This window comes from Boleophthalmus pectinirostris, unplaced genomic scaffold (genome assembly GCF_026225935.1).
Source record: "Boleophthalmus pectinirostris isolate CB_2022bp ecotype Guang Dong unplaced genomic scaffold, ASM2622593v1 HiC_scaffold_23, whole genome shotgun sequence".
NCBI classification, from domain to species: domain Eukaryota; kingdom Metazoa; phylum Chordata; class Actinopteri; order Gobiiformes; family Gobiidae; genus Boleophthalmus; species Boleophthalmus pectinirostris.
Window position 1 is genome coordinate 28,067,378 of NW_026571207.1, and position 17,016 is coordinate 28,084,393.

At 39.6% G+C, this 17,016-nt stretch overlaps 1 protein-coding gene across 1 annotated transcript in view; it reads left to right on the plus strand.

Annotated features, from left to right (window-relative positions):
- efnb1 (ephrin-B1) overlaps positions 1 to 11,436 on the plus strand; it is a 117,857-nt gene extending 106,421 nt beyond the window's left edge. The window contains exons 4-5 of the mRNA XM_020922557.2: positions 2,297 to 2,422; positions 7,291 to 11,436. Coding sequence (XP_020778216.1) covers positions 2,297 to 2,422; positions 7,291 to 7,685 — 521 coding nt within the window. The 3' untranslated portion in view covers positions 7,686 to 11,436. The remainder of the gene's footprint in view (positions 1 to 2,296; positions 2,423 to 7,290) is intronic.
- The last annotated feature ends 5,580 nt before the right edge of the window (positions 11,437 to 17,016 follow it).

The window sequence follows — 17,016 nt, forward strand, 5'->3', positions numbered from 1 at the left end:
AAAATTATGTAAAAATCAAAAGAGGCATGACTGCAATTTTGTGTCCAACTCATAGACTGTAATTATTCAAAGTAAACAATGCAGCAAGGAGACTATATAAGATGTCCCTTATCTAAAATTATTCTAAAATTTAAAAATAGTTAAAATAATCTTGACTGCTTGGCAATCATAATTCTGACCAGAGTGACAATACAAAATATCCCTTATCTAAAAAATTATTCAAAAATCAAAACAGACAATTGACTGCTTGAAAAGATATTTTGTGTTCAATTTAAAAACTGTAATACTTAAATGTACCCTAATAGAATATTTTAATAATGTTGAATATGATGAATTAAGATAAAAATACATAACATTTTTTTTTAAAAACTGCAAAATGTTTTTTTTTTTGTTTGTTTGTTTTCTAAGCCCTCTGTACCTTACTTAGTCTTAGTCTTATTTGGACCTTTCCTATACTCATCTGTGCCAAATGGTCCACACCCAAAACTATTCCCCGCATTTGAAAAAAAAGTTGCCTAAAACCAAGATGGAAATGGACTGCTAGACTATAGGCATTTTCTCCCCATTGGATCGGACAGCCAGACAGACTTCACCACCAGGGAACTGAATGCAAACTGCCCCTATTTTCTCGGCATACCCCTCCTCCTTCCCCAGAGGAGGCCTGTGGGCAGATGCAGATAAGGTCCAGATAGAGTGGGGCCATCAGATAGTGCTGCAGAACACATCAGTAATAGTTTATAACTGTCTAGTGTCTGCCCTGGGTCATAAACTTTGGAGAGAGAGGGCCCACTGCTCTGTTCAAACCTCAAAGACTTCAAAGTACAGTAAATGTCTGTAGATAGCTGTCTGCTTTCAAAATGTTGAGCTGTATTGACAGAAATCGCAGTATAACAGCAGTAAGATGTTAGTTTTGGTGTAGTACTGATTTTGGTTACTATAATGGATATTTTATAGTGGTATGAGGTACAGGTGGCAATTTCTATCTGGACTAGCTATTACCTAGAAAAAGAATAGTTATTAGTAACAATCATAGCAGTAGTAGTCTTAATAGGAGTATTCGTAGTACTTGATAGATTTTGGTCAGATGGCAAAACTTTCACTGAGTATATCAGATATCAGAGTATATTCTTAATTTGCCTTGCAGTTCTGGTTTAAGTTACAGTAATAATAAAACAGTCTGCATTGTAGTGGAGAGAAGTAGCAGTTGTAGTTCAAGGTCCCATATTACGCATCACTGACTTGTGAGCTTTTAGTCATGTTAGAATGTTCTTACCTCATCAAAAACATACCTGGAGTTCCATTTTGTTTCATTCACACATGGCTGAGTAATCCTGTATTATAAGTCTGTTTATGTCTCCAAAGTTTAAAATGCTCTGTCCCAGCTTGTGAAGGTGCGTGAAGTTTAATAACACAGTGGAGCCCTTCCTGTATTACCATATGATATTACAAGGTGGAAGAAGAACTTGTGACGAGGAAACGACATTACAACATAGATCAGAAAATGGAAAAAATAGGAACAGTAGTGCCTAGACTCAAAGTAGTTAATATTGCAGTAGTATCAGTGGTTAGCGGTTTCCATTGTATTCATAACAGTAAATGGTACTTCCGAACACTTGGACACCTGTATTTACCGCACAAAGTCATCAATGTGCTATACATATTCATATAGATACTACATCATCTCTCCAAGTGCATCCCTCTCTCCTCTGCCCCTCCCTCCTGGCTGCCTCTTCCTGTCCTCACACAGTCAGAAGTGCCTCTCTCTTAAGAGTTAAAGCCAGAGCAATAAATAAGGCATATTATGGCCTTTTAACGCGATGAATAATGTAGAACAATAAAAAGTTAATATATAACTACTTTACCCTCATTCTGCCATTGCCTAAGTGTATTGTCGGGCTAGCTGGGTGCGTATTGGCGTGCAGTCTCCGTGCGCGTGATTTGTGGTCGTGAATGTGTCAGTGGCGTAGATATCTGTCTGAGTGTTTGCGTTGAGAACCACTGATGCTGATGTGAGCACATATTTTTTACGACAGGACAGGGACGTCAGCGTGTAGCGGATCCGTACGGTAACGTGTCCTTCCTCTTTCCGAGCTTTCATCTGCGCTTCTGAGGCACTTTTGAACACATGCAACCATAACCTTCCTACAGCTTGAAAGATGAATCAAAAGATAATAAAGAAATGCATTGTAATTCAACACAGGCACAAACTTCAACCTAGACTGACGATTTCTTCTCTCTCTCTTTCTCTCTCTATCTCTCTTCTCCTCTCTTTTTTTTCTTCTTTGTTTTTGCGCAGTCCCCAATGCAAATCCCGCCGCGCCGGAGACCCCGAAATCAGACGTGGAGGACAATGCCATCCCCGAATCCAGTCCCAGCCCATCTGACCCTAACCGGATAGGCCCGGTGCTGCCAGGAAACCATGGTGAGCAGATTGACTTTATACACATGAACACATGCGGCTCAGACTTCTCATGCAAAATGGCTGACAGCAGGGAGGATCACATTGTACCGATTAGGAGACCAAAGGTTATTACTAATGTTGAAGTTGTAGATGCCGTAAAGGCGATGATAGTAGCAGAAATACTAGGAGTTTGAGAAGTTGTAGAAATAAGTAGCGTAATTGTGGTAATAGTAGTTGCAACATTAATATTGGTAACAGTGTAGGTAAGTATAGTAATAATAATAGTAGTAGTAGCAGTAGCAGTAAAAGTAATAATAGTACCTGCATAGATAGTAGCAGTGATAGAAGTATGATTATGACAAGTGTAAAGTAAGTAGTGTAATTGTGGTAGTACTCGTTGTAACATTGGTACTAGTTAGTGTTGGTAACAGTGTTTAAAGTAGTTTTAAAGTATAGTAATAAAAGTAGTAATGCATGGAATTAGCAGTATGAAAGTATTAGAAGCATTTGCATTTATTGTACTTTGTAGTAATAGCAGTGACAACTAGGGTATTACAATTGGTAAAAAAGTACCGCAATAGTGGTAGTAACAGTAGTAGTAGCACTTGTGGTAATGGTAGATGGTAGATTTTAATATTTCACCAGAGCAAATTTGACTTGAGACATCAAATGGCTGGCGATGGGGACAAACATTTTATTAAAACAAAGGCTATTGAATTGTTAAAACTACGCCTCTAGGTTTATCCGTAATAATTAATGCCAGAAAAGGGAATCTAAAAATCAGCTTTTCTAAAGTCATTAAATTTACAGCCAGAGGCGTAGCTTTGATCCACATGGGTTAACAAATAGGTATGTATAAGTGGTCTGTTTGATTAATAGCAACACAAATCAGTATTGCAACATTAAATCCACCAAAACAAACATATTACCTTGATTCAGTCATAGAGAGATAATCTTACATGGATACGGGAATAGCAAATATTAGACGCCGTAGCAACAGTTGTTAGGTAGTAGCAGCAGTAGTAGCAGTAGTACTAGTAGTAGTAGTAGTAGTAGTAGTAGTAGTAGTAGTAGTAGTGCTGTAATATAGGTAACTATGCATCTCTCTCCATAGTCTTGCACATTGATAAAACAAAGCCCTCCAAAAAGTATGACAGTGATAAAATTTGCTATCATAGAATGTAGTAGGAGTAGTACTACTACTACTAGTACTAGTATCAGTAGTAGTAGCAGTAGTAGTAGAAGTAGTAGTAGCCGTAGTAGTAGTACTGCAATATAGGAAACTATGTATCTCTCTCCATAGTCTTGCACATTGACAAAACAAAATAATGCCCTCCAAAAAAGTATGACAATGATAAAATTATTTAAATTAAAAGAAGTTTGCCATAATAGCATGTATTAGTAATATTTGTAGTAGCAGTAGTGGTAGCAGTAGCAGTAGTAATAGTAGAAGTAGTTGTAGTACTAGTAGTAGTATTACCATTCAGGTATTTGAGAGAAGTGGAAATGATCTGAGACCCAACTGAAAATACCACCCCATTTCCATGTAGGTCAATATACACAGCTAAAGTAACACAATGCTCATATCAGTTGCATAACATATCCCTCCCAATACCAACAAGCAAACTGGAGTTGCTTGTTCATTGTTCACTGAGCCTGCTCCACCCAAGGAGACTCAAAGGCAGACTTCTTGTTAATAAATTTCTTTTTATTTTTTACACCTCATTTGAATTGCAGATAAATACAGATGAAAAGCTCTGATAATTGAAGAAGTCATTGAGGGCTCCTTGGCTGCTCTGGGCCCCTCCTAAGCTTCCTGTTTTGCAGCAGCACCTTTCATAGTCTATGGAGAGAGAGAGAAAGAAAGAAGGAGAAAAAGAGAGAGAAAGAGGGAGAGAGAGAAAGGAAGGGAGTTTTTTCATAGTAACTTTCTGACTCACTCTTCAAACTTCTGACTGCTCACTTCTCCGCCTGCCCCAAAGTGATAAGGCTATTTTATAATTTGCTTATTTGACACTAGTTACGCTATCAAAAGACTGTCTCATGTCAGGTTTTTGCACTGCATGGATAATTTTCTTTACCTGCGCAGTAATGTAAAAGGTGCTAGAGAAAGGACTCAATTTCTTAAGGCAAAACACTATATAGCATATTATATTCTGCACCATTTTACCCAGCTTGGTTTGAAAAATAAATTACTTCTAATATGTCAGCAAAATTATTATGAGAATTATGTATTTCCAACGCCAGCAAACAAACTATGAAATGAACCAAGAATATGGCTTAAACCGTTATAGAAGCATATAATTTATACATATGGGTTTTTCAGCTGTAAAAATAGCTGCTAAAATAATCCAACGCAGAAGTATTAAAAAAGAAATACACCACTGAATTAGTAAACATTTTACCCTCTTTGCTACACTTCTATGGGGTATTAATTGTTAACACATGACATATTTAGATCACCTTTTATGGTACTTTCTACTGTTTTGAAAATGCTATATTGATAAAGGAACAATGTTATAACGTGGTAGAAAGCTCTAAAAAAGAAAGTTTTTGCATAATAAAAAATAGACACACTGCGCAACTTTTCTGATGGAGGGTCCACTACCTGCTTGTCTCCATTACGGGTGTTCCCATTGCTCAAAAATACAATAATTCCTTCTGGGAATAGGGGCGACGCTCCACAGATCTGAACTGTAATGTGGCATAGTACAGTAACCTGTTTGTCTCCCTTGTGATAGATAGGTTTAATCTATACCGTGGAACATTCTAGACAAAGCAATAACATTCCCATGGACACATCAGATGGCAGACCCTTCACTAGAAATGTTACATAGTGCACCTTTAAAAATTGCAATTCTCAGCTCAGTACTTTTACTTGATTATACTCCCCCACCGTAGCTCCAGTTCTGAGTCGGTTTGCACTTAGGGGCCTTGACATGTGGAGAATGAGGTCCAGTGACAGGCTCCCGCTGCAGCTCCACACAGAGGCTGGATACACTGAATTCCTCCTGTCTTTGATTTCACTGATAAGACCCAGCCACCGGTAGCTTTTCAGTGATGTCATTAGGCCCCATAAGACTGGAGCTATCCGCCCCATGTCCCGGCTAAATACATGGTTAGTGCTCATTAGTGCTGCTATATGGGGCTCCTGTGTAACGTGTGGCAGGGTGAGCATGACAGCGAGGAGGTGGCAAGTGCCTAATTTAAATACTTTTGGTTAGAAATGGTTAGAATAAAAAGATCATTTATAATCTTTCTCATCTTAATTCAGTCTGGTTAAGGTAAATGTCGGTAAGCGGAAATGATAAACCACGGTTAGGGAAATATGAATGTTTGATTTGCAGTTAGTGATAGTAGTACTTGTACTAGTAGTAGTAGTAGTAGTAGTAGTAGTAGTAGTAGTAGTAGTAGTGTGAATAGTGAAACTAGTTAGTAGTACTTGTAGTAGTTGCAGTAGTAGTATTGTTAATAGTGATAGTAGTTAGTATTAGTTCTGGTATAATTGAAGTTGTTACTACTGAAGTTGTTGCAGTAGTAGTAGTATTAATAGTGAAAGTTGTTAGTATTAGTTCTGGTATAACTGAAGTAGGAGTATAGGAAGTACTTTGGAGTTGTAGTAGTCTTAGTACAAATAAGGCAGAATAGTTGCTCGTATCAGTAGCTGTACCTGTATCATGAGTAAAAAAAGCACTGGGTCGAAGTATTTTTAGTGAAGTTAGTAGCAAAAGTAATTGCACCAGTTTTAGTATTGAATTGTAGTATTGTTCTTTAGTATTATATTGTAGTATTGTTCACAGGGATTTTCGCAGTAACAGTAACTTCTACTTGTAGTGCGTGTACTTCCTTCACCTCCGGGTCATTGACAGTAAAGATCTCAGCGGCGGGGGTTAGCTCTCTGGCAGCAGCTGCTTGCATACATGGAAAACAGATTTGGTCGGACTCAAGTTTCAACTCAGTCATTCTCTCTCATCCTATAACAGCCCCCCAGCACCACCACGGCCCCCCTCCCCTTATGCTCCCAAACCTCATAGACAAAAGGATGAAATAAATTCAAGATGTTCCCCATTTCTGCATTCACCCGCATCTTAGCGAAAACAAAAGTGCCCCCTTGACATGCTGAAATGTTATCGAGGTAGAATCTGGATTGTGTTGAAGTGTGGACCGCAGATTTCGTTAAAGGGGAGGCTATTTTGATTGAGCTAATTCACTTAGATTACATCAATGGGCCTGTTAGTCCTGGCGCAGCAAACAACAAATGGCGTGATCATGGTTGATTTAGGGAGATCCGCTCATGACAGGAGCAGTTAGCGGTAAATGCTATCACTAACCTCTGATTGCTCAAGAGAGGGACGCTACCCAAAATATTTGTATCTGTCCTGTAGCCAAGTCAGTCCCACCCTTTAACAACATATGGCTACTTTTCTTGTTCCCTAGTTTAACCCAATTTACTGTAGCAAGATAACGGGATGACCATTTTGCTTACTGTACACTGTACATCTCTGCCAGGCCAATCTGATCAAGAAGTAAACGTTCCATAAAGTTTTTTCAGCAATTGTCTTTTCCTTCTTTGGTGTATGTTTTATATGTTTATACCAGACTACGTCAACAATCGCATCGGGCTAATGTCAATATGTAGTGTGTAGGGGATGTTATTAGGAGACCAAAGATTGTAAATGTCTGAAGAATGGCGAGGATATAAAACAAAAGTTGCACAATCATTTTCCTATTACGACTGTAAGTGTGTCCAGAGACCGTTACCATAGGAATACCTATCTTGATCTTTTATACTTAAAATAATACAAACTTTTATTTCTTTTTCATGTTGTGTCATGTTGTGATATATGGCTTTAATTCACTAACACTGTTTTCTTTCTCTTTCCCCTTAGACCACATGAACCAAGACCAGTCCAACACTTCCTCCAACACGGACGGGATCCTGGGCTCCAAAGTGGCCGTGTTCTCCGCCATCGCCGCCGGCTGCATCATCTTCCTCGTGCTCATTCTCCTCCTGATCATCCTCCTCATCAAGATGCGCAAACGTGCCCGGAAGAATTCCCACTCGCAACCTCGCCCCTCCGCCCTCTCCCTCAGCACCCTGTCCAACCCCAAGCTCCCGGGGGGCACGGCCGGGACCGAGCCCAGTGACATCATCATCCCCCTGCGGACAGAGAACAACTACTGCCCTCACTACGAGAAAGTGAGTGGCGATTACGGGCACCCAGTCTATATTGTCCAGGAAATGCCACCGCAAAGCCCCGCCAATATCTACTATAAAGTCTGACACCCTTATACTCTCTGCTTCATTTCTTGTGTCCTCAATACGAATACATAGAGGAGCGCTTGGTTTTTGGATGTTCAAGAACACTTTTTTTGCATTCAGGGGGGACGTTTGTTTTGTACCACCTGCTGCACAAATCTGGAGAGACAAGCACTGGCCAGTCACCAGCGGGGGTCCGAAATCTCTGTTTGTTTGGATATGTCTGAGAATCCCAAGCCCCCCTCTCCTTTTCCCCTTTATCCTGTCGTAATCTTCTATAGCCTTCCCCACACAGAGACACTGATACCCCCCGATGTGTCCCTGCTGGGCTACCATACACAGGGGTTTGGATGGAGCGGACCTACGCGTGCGGACACTTTTTGTGGTCATCTCCTCTTTCCCTGTGGTGTGAAGTTGGAAAACAGGCCCAGACAAGCCCCTGAATCTAGCATCTAGGGGTTTATATACAGCAAGCTCATAATAGTGTGAGTGCTAGCGCGAATGCTTGTGTTATACCAGTCTCCAGATAGCTCAGGTATCAGACACAGTGCGTGAACAAAACAAAAAAAAAATCCTATCCTATATCCCTTCTCGCACCTCTAATATTTGCCTTACTATTTTTGATGGAGGATTTCCCTGATTCAGTTCACAAAGCAGTTGTATTTTGTTAGACTTTTTCCTACAAGTGCACAATGTATAGAAAATTTCATTCAAAACATGTAACACGCTCATACATTCATTCACATCATTATCGCTCATTTAATCCCATTGCAAAGACTACCTATACCTGGACTTTTAATGTTAAGGTGTGTTCAATCCTCATCTCCGCCTATTTTAGTCTGGTATTTATGACCTACTTATTCGAAAGTGTCTCCCTTATGTGAATGACTGTGCGGATGGGCATGTCCAGGCCAATTCAGGCTTCGTTACTGTATCCAAATCTGCAAAAACAAGAAAGACAGTCCAGCGTGCCAAGAGACGGGCCAGATCTTTGCAGAAATCCTCTCGTTGGCAGTTATTAAAAGTTTATCAGATAGCTAGACGGCGGGTTACGTTGCTGAGACCATTCAACTTGTGTTAATTTGTTTGTTTTAGCTTCTAGCACTACAGTGTAAACATGCAACACTTGGTTTATTGCTCGCTGCGTGGACTCAGTGGGCGTAGGTTGAATTCCCGCAGACTATTGGCTTTAGGTTGGCTGTCCCTGCAAATACAAAGTTGGACAGGACAAGGATACTGTATTGTCTACTGCCAATCGCCATCTGTAGCTGTCTAATGACTAATCCATGTGCTAGCGAGTTGCCCACTCTTAGCAGCAGGCAGCAGAGTCTAGCAAAACGGGACAGAATCTATTCCTACGACTTAACCTTAGCAGGAGGTGGCAGTCGCGATGGGGATAGAAGGTTCGGGAGAGGGCTAAAGTTGGAGGTGAGGTTGGTTGCAGGTATTTTAGCATTCATTTTCCCCGGCCTCCTGTGCGCTGAATAAAAAATGCGGTGCAAAATATTCTCGAGCGGAGGCTGAGGGGAGGACAGTGGAGTTGGCTTTCACTCAGCCCTTGGGCATACACAGAATCTGGGGGTGCACCACAACTAGTCTTGCAGGAAGGTTTACCACTATTTTTTTGCTTAAAATGGTAGGTTCTTTTTTTTTTTTTTTTTTCTCGTAGCACACTTGATTTTTGACTAAGTTACTACATGCAATGTGGCTAAAATATGAATCTAATAAGCTAGTTATAGTTAGTGGCGCTATTTCAATTTACATTTCTGCATTTTAATATATTTTAATATTTTGATTTGCTGATAACTGGAATTTATAGCGTTTTCTGATGCAACCCATTCAAATTAATTCAGGCTTTAGACTAGCACGAGAAACATAGTTATCTTCTTGTAATAATACTGATTTGTAGCAAAATATTCAGAGTTATCCCAAATTGCATCTAATTTAAAGAAACCCAAATCAACCAATCTTCACTTGCAAAACCGTTTTACCTTCTGTATGTCTGTGTGAGCGCTTGTTGTTGTCTTTTCCATTGAATCCCACATCGCAAATTGGACCCAATCCAAGACGACTATGTTTGTTGAAAGTTTTCCCCATATTTCTCGCTCAAATTTGCCATTTTCACCTTCTGCATTAATATGTATGTGTGAATGTGCGTTGTAGCCTTTTTGCAACGGAGCACAAGTCTTGTTTTCCCTGGACTAAAGAGGAACTTACTTTTGCGAGGTGCTCCGAAATAGTGCGGCTGCCAAAGCGTAGCGCGCCACAGTCTCAGTTAATGATGTGTGAGAAGAGGAGAGGGAAGCAGATAAGGACAGCTATTCCTCAAATGCTACTATAGCCTGACGTTTTTGCATATCCACGAAACGCACCGAGACTGACAAGCCCAGGTCCATCCTCTGTCATGTTTAGTCACCCCCAGAGACACCCCATCACATGCTATGCCACTCTCAATCCACGGATGTGTAAAAGGTGGCCCCTGCCTCGCTTGCTTGAAGATTTGGAGTTTTTTTTAGGGGGAAGACTTAAGACTTTTGCGTGTCGTTAACCTCGGAGTTAACAACTTTCGCAGCTGTTTGTGCGCTTTTTCTAAGACCTGCGTTTCGACTCAGCGCGGAGCCCCTCTGCGAAAGACATCTAGATCAAATGTTTTCGTTTCGGATCATCGCGCGATCACTCACCAACACCAGCCAAGGGACTCATTACCAGATCACCACCACTCCCGCCATGCTCCTCCCATTTTCCATTCATTCTAGTGACCACTTATTAATGTTATTCGAATTTGATTATTGAGTTAAAAAATAATGTAAATATATGGATAGAGCCCGATTTTAAAGATGTAATTTCACCTGAACACTGCTCATAAGAAAATTTAAAAGATTAGATTTTTGTAATGGAGGATGTTTGTAAATAGCTGTCTTTTTAAAAAGTGTGTTTTGTATGAATCCTTGCATTTTGTCTCTGTTTGCAATATGTTTTCTTTATTTTTCTTTTAGAGTTAAATTGTATATTGCAATCGACACATAAGCTGTCATTTTGCAGCGTCCAGTATTGTCAGAAGTCTTTGTTACCACATGTGTTAAAGAAACTGGGGTTCATATTTTATTTTGTTTCACTATTCAGCAGGAAATGAAAAGAAAAATGTCCAGGACTAAAGCTTTGAAACCATCCTTTGAAAATGAATGGGTTGTTTAAACTATGAAAGATACAGAGACAGCACTTAGCTCTGCATATGAAGACTGTGTAATCCACTGCCTTTACGTTACCTACACCACTCCTTTATAAGCAAACATTTGGGTGAAAAAGGATGATTTTAATAGGTCTATTGGGCCAGACAGAGGAGGAGTGGAGAGGGAAGGAGAGAGAGAGAGGGAAGAGGCGGCCATGTTTGATAGCGACCTAACAAAGCCGTACAATAAATCATGCTTTTCTTTGGGTATTATCTGCTGGCGGTCCTTTGTCTAAACTCTTCTTCTTCCTGCTCCATTGTCGTTTCTCTGTTTCCAGATTTAGCGCGAGGAGGTCCACTGCGCCCCTCACTGTAATGCTCAAAGCCACAGTATTATTTTCAATGTGCATGTGTAAGCAAAACCTGTTGAATTCGTTCCCTTTGTTTTTGAATCATAACTGTCAGTTTTGTTATTTTATTTTCTTGCCATTCACATTTTCGCAGCTTCCCAGCGTAACCTATTGGCACCAGCTACAATGGAAATAATGTTCCACCAGTTTGGAAACTACCGCATATTGATAAATAAAATTTTTCCCATGGAAGTTGTTTTTGTGTGATGTTTTTCTTCTAAATTAGGTTTAACATATGCTCTGAGTGTCAAGCAATGGTTGAGAAATTGACTAAATGTTGCAAATGTTTTGGAACACTTTAGAACCATTCTTTCTATAGACACATTGACATAAATACCATTGGTTTTTGGTTGTTTTTAGCTTCTGTGTTCTGGAGTTTTCAAAGCAAGCCATCTGTTTCTTAATGTTATAACAATTACTGATTTATTCAATAGTTTTTATCCAAGATGCCCTTTGACACATTCAAATGTATTTAGTGGATGCTGGTGCACTACTTTGGCTGGATTAAAGTGTTTAAAATTATTCATAAAATTTATATCATAAAATCAGTGTGACCCACTTTAGGTCACAGCAGTTGGAAACCTCTGTCCGACATCACTTTACCATATTACTTTATAAGTCGATTGTACAAATCCATAGGAGCTTTTGGAGGATAAAGGTCGACTAACTTTACTGGGCAGCTGCTTGTCTCCATGGAGATGCTATTGCTTTGCTTTGAATGTTACACAGTATGACATTAATCATATGTGTGCGTTTGCTCAATTACATGTGTTTTATGGTTCAAAAAATATGAATTCTCGCTGTGAGCAGGCTTGCCTCTCCACAGACCTGACCTAGTGGCATCACTTGCTTCTCTTTTTGGATCGATAAGATAAATGTCATACCGTGTAACATTCCAGGCAAAGCTACACATCTCCATGGAGACAAGACGCTGGCGGACCCTCCCCCAGCAAATTTACATGGTGCATTTTAACACTGACATTGAGTATGCTCATCAAAGACATGAAACAAGATGTTTTTTATTTCACGATGCTTTGTGAATGGTGCTCTTCTTGAGTCTGTCTAGTCTTTGGAGTGGCTCATGTACCACTCCCTTTAGGCAAAGCTGAGCACTTTAGAAGCACATTTAAGCTCTGTTTACACTTTACCCAGTCCCTACAGCATGTGACATTTACTATTAGTCTTTCAGTCTGGGTTCTCAGGCTAAAATAATCCATCTAATAAACAAACACGGAACATGGCTGCTTGCACTGAGCGTAACATTTGCAATTTGAACTTTATCCAAAATGACATGCACTTTTCAGGCTGTAAAAGCACAAGTTTAAAATTCAAACCACTTTCGCATTTTATTTCAGTAATGGGGGTTAGGCTAATAGATCGGAATTACATGTTTGATAAAACCCCTGACAAATCTGTATGTAATGAGTAAAAACTACAACAAAACAACAACAATGCTTTACATGAATGTGTACATTGATCCATTTGTGTTGCAAACACCTATGAACAGGCACTGTGGTTCAAGTGACTTGCCCAAGGACATGATGACAATATGCACTAAGACATAGCAAGAATAAAATCACCAATCCATTATCTGATTTGAAGGACATTCTGGTTTGTTGTGAATCAAACTAAAGCATAACCACATACCCATTGCTACAATCATATGTTTACACTATTGGCCGTAATTTCAACATGGGTGAATTGTTAAATATTTGATTGTATTTTTCAATTTTTATATTGGAGAAACATTTTAATAGTTTACACATTAAAACCCCATGTTGTAATATTTTTCAGTAATAAAGACAGCCAAAACTAAAAACATATTGTTGGATAATTTTGTCCAACACTGTAATGTGTTCTTGCAACATCTCAAATCTCAAAAACCTGACTCTTCGCCTGGACTAGGGCCCTGTTTCTTGTTTCCATGTAAATATTGTTCCTTTGGCATGCTACCTCTAGAAAGTTATACTGCGTTACTTTAAATACAGTTGTACAGTTTCATTACCTGACCAGGCAGAACCACACGCTTTCACAAACTTTACAAAGACGAGTGGATCTGGAGCTGTTTCCCTTCTCCTTGATTTCAGAGGGCGTGATTGACAGGCAGATTAACGCATGGTCTGTTCGCATCAAAAACAAACATGGTTGCTTACACTTAAAAAAGGAGACAAAACAACACAGAGGACTGAGAGACAGTGTGGATTTTCTCTGAATCAAGGCACCAAACTGTTACTAATCTCAGGTAAAAGAAGTTATATACTTGGTTCTGAATCATAAGAGAATTTTCAAGCAACATCTTCCACATTTGAGACACGTGATACAAATTTGCAGCTATGGTTGGACAATCTCAAGTTCGGACAGAGTTTTTTTTATCCTCTATTGTTCAGATCTAGTCCAATCTGGATTCAAACAGAATGTCGAATAATAAGTGTCCAACATGCTGGAAATAGTTAAATATATTTAGCTTTGGAGACACATTTTTAAACACTTTACACATTATAAAATACATTTGCGGAACATTATTTTGAAAATGTCCAACCTGTTCAGGATTCAAGTGTGGATTGAAACGCACTTGGCTCTCACAGCTAGACCCAAACCATTTTACACCTCCACAAATGTTTTTCACACATGCAAATCTCGTAATACATACTGGTGCGCTTGATTTTCTGAGTATTCCTTTGGTCCATTTGAGACATACTGGACTGTAGCGTGAGGAAGTGGACCACACCTGGCGGGTACAGCACTGTGGAGGCCAAACTCAGTCTCTTTTTGATACCGGCTTGAGATAAAAAAAACATTGGGGCTGCCGTGTTTTGACTAAACAGAAGCTCTTGTTTATTTTCAAAGCAAACATGGAAGTGCGATGGGATCTGGTGTGGACACAGAGGGGACACAGAATGAGAGCCAGGTGCTACAATAACAACTACTGTACGCTGCCTGGACTCTAGCTTTCAACACACAAGTCTTTCTGTATGCAGTAATGAGACGCACACAGCAAATGCACTTTCTTTTGAAGTTGGACCTATGCACAAGCTTAAAATACAAAAATGAAGTTTGGGAAGTGCATTGAAGTTATTAGAGAAAGACTTCATTGTTTGACCAAGGAGACTTTTCAATTATCTTGTTAAACATTACTTGAATTATTTAGTCTTTTCAACGAGGACAGTTACAAGTTACATCTGGGGACAAGAAGGACAGTTTTGGATATTTTTTCACTAGTTTTGTGTTTAGTATGAAAGTTTAATGACTGCCACCGCTTAGTCAGTCTGTCCCACAGCAACTATGACAACATGCCATATTTAAGTTAATTGCATTTTTTGTTTGGGATAAATATGAAAATTGTTAATGCTAATTCAACAAAAAATATATATGTATAGTCTACTTCAAGGTGCATTGTGTAACTTTTCTGGTGGAGATGTTATTGCTTTGTCTGGAATGTTTCACAGTAGGTATTAAACCTTTCTATCTTCATGGAGACCAAACCAGTCCAAATTACAGGTCAGATCTGTGGAGTCAGAATGCCTGTTTTTCTAGGTATTTTTGAGCTATAAAACCAGATGTACTTTATGAATTAAATGTAAGGTAGAGCTGTTTAATGTCATACTGTGGAATATTCTAGGCAGAGCAATGTGTGCCAGGTCGTCCAGGTAGAATCCATGGTAAAGGAGAAATTCAATGTCACAACTGGATACAAGTTTATTTAGTCAAACACATTTCCCAGCTCATCCAAGCTGCTTCTTCAGTTGTGGTCGGAATGCTGGTGGATACTTCCTTATATCTTCCTGAGGGGAGGAGCTAACTACACTGAAACTACTCTGAAAGTTAGTTAGTTAGTTAGTTAGTCAGTTAGGCCTATTGATCTTGAGGATGTACCAACACAGATGAGAGAGCAGCAGTGGACCTCAATCTGCTGTACATCTCCATCTAAAAGCCATGGGCCACTCCTTTGATGACAGCGAGGTACAGATCTTAGCCAGAGAAAATAATTTGTTTGAGAGAGGAGATAAAGAAGCTATTTTTGTTAAGAAAGAGAATTCTTCTCTAAACAGAAACAAAGGACTCAGACACCATCTACCTCCTATTTACAACTCCATCCTCAAACCTAAATCAAAACAAACGAGAACAATGGGTGTAGCCAGGTCAGGTCCAGAGGTGTGAAAGCTCCATTATGGCCTTGAATGATTATGCTAATAAGACCCCACACTCAGTGCAAGATCAATAGGCCTAAATAACTAACAGAAACTGTAAATAATAGGTGTGTTAGTTTCAGAGTAGTTTCAATGTAGTTAGCTTCTCCCTTCAGACAGATATTAGGAAGTATCCACCAGCATTCCGGCCAGAACTGAAGAAGCAGCTTGGATGAGCTGCGAAATGTATTTGACTAAATAAACTTTTGTCCAGTTGATAAATTGAATTTCTCCTTTGCCATAGGCAGAGCAATGACATTTTCATAGAAACAAGCAGGTGATGGACCCCCACTCAAAAAGTTACATAGTGCACTTTTAAAACATTGTTAAACTGTTATCAAAAGTACTCAAAATGGCATTTATATAAAATTCAAACTGAAACCCATGATCACAGAGATCACCAGCAAACGCGGGCTAAATTAGGATTAGTCCCTTAATGGTATTCTCATGCAGTTCCTTAGTTCAGTCTCATCCGCACTTCACCTCAGCTGCCCTGGTGTAACCTGTGGTAAAACTTCAGCTTAAACTATTCTTAAACACTTCACAAAGGGCACTTCAAAGACCCCTATCCTTAAAGTTAGAGGCTAGCAGACACATTTGCACTTCTCTTGTTCAGTTGATGCCATAGCTTTCCCTCTGCCCCCCCCTAAACCCTCACCTCGGGGGTCGTCCCAGCACAGATGGGTCTGTTCTGAGACATTAGTCAGATTGAAATCACAAGCAGGCTTCATAAATTCATATTCAGAGGCTACGGCCATGCCTTTTTGCATAGTAACTAATGTCCGTATCAAGCCACTGTGCCCCAATGTCCTCCAAAATTACATTTCTTCATACGTGATTAAATCTGATTGCTGCTCTGAGCTTTTCCATTGCATTTGGCTGAAATTACAGAGTGCTGTTTTGTGATCTGATGATGGGGAAAAAACGGCAAATCTTGGGTGAAAGCGGAGATGGCATGAAATGTTGTTAAAGTGATTGGGCGTTTGATCTGTCAGACTTAAATGGTATAGGAGCAGTGGGTACAGTAATGGTACGGGCTCTTATAGACTCTTTCAGTGTTTGTGAACAACACGGCTGCAAGATTGGTGCTGTTTGATAAACCAAACATCAACACGATTTTTGAACCCTGACAACTAATCCACCATGCTTACATTCCAATACACAATTTCAGACCCTAAGGTAAACATTGTGCAGTTTTTGGAGATAAAAGAATGGGAATGTGCAGAAGCTATAGGTTAAATTTACATATTTTTTGTTTTAGGTTTTTCCCCTGCTGAGCTGCTTTTACAAAATGAAAAATGGCAGAGAGCTGTTCCTTTTAGGTGTTACACAAAATTGAACCAATATAAACAACAGTAGCTTTAGATGGGGTACATTTAGATGTGTCTAAATATAAACCATAAATCAATATATCAGTGCTCAAAAATACTAATTTAAAATCAGAGGCGGTGCTACCATTAGGCAACAGTAGGCAGCCGCTTAGGGTCCCCGAACCTGGAGGGGCCCCCAACCAATTGCCCTCAGTGCCACTAATGGTTGAGGCCTCAGAGCAACTTGATTTCTCTCAATATGACATTAAATGAGAGTAA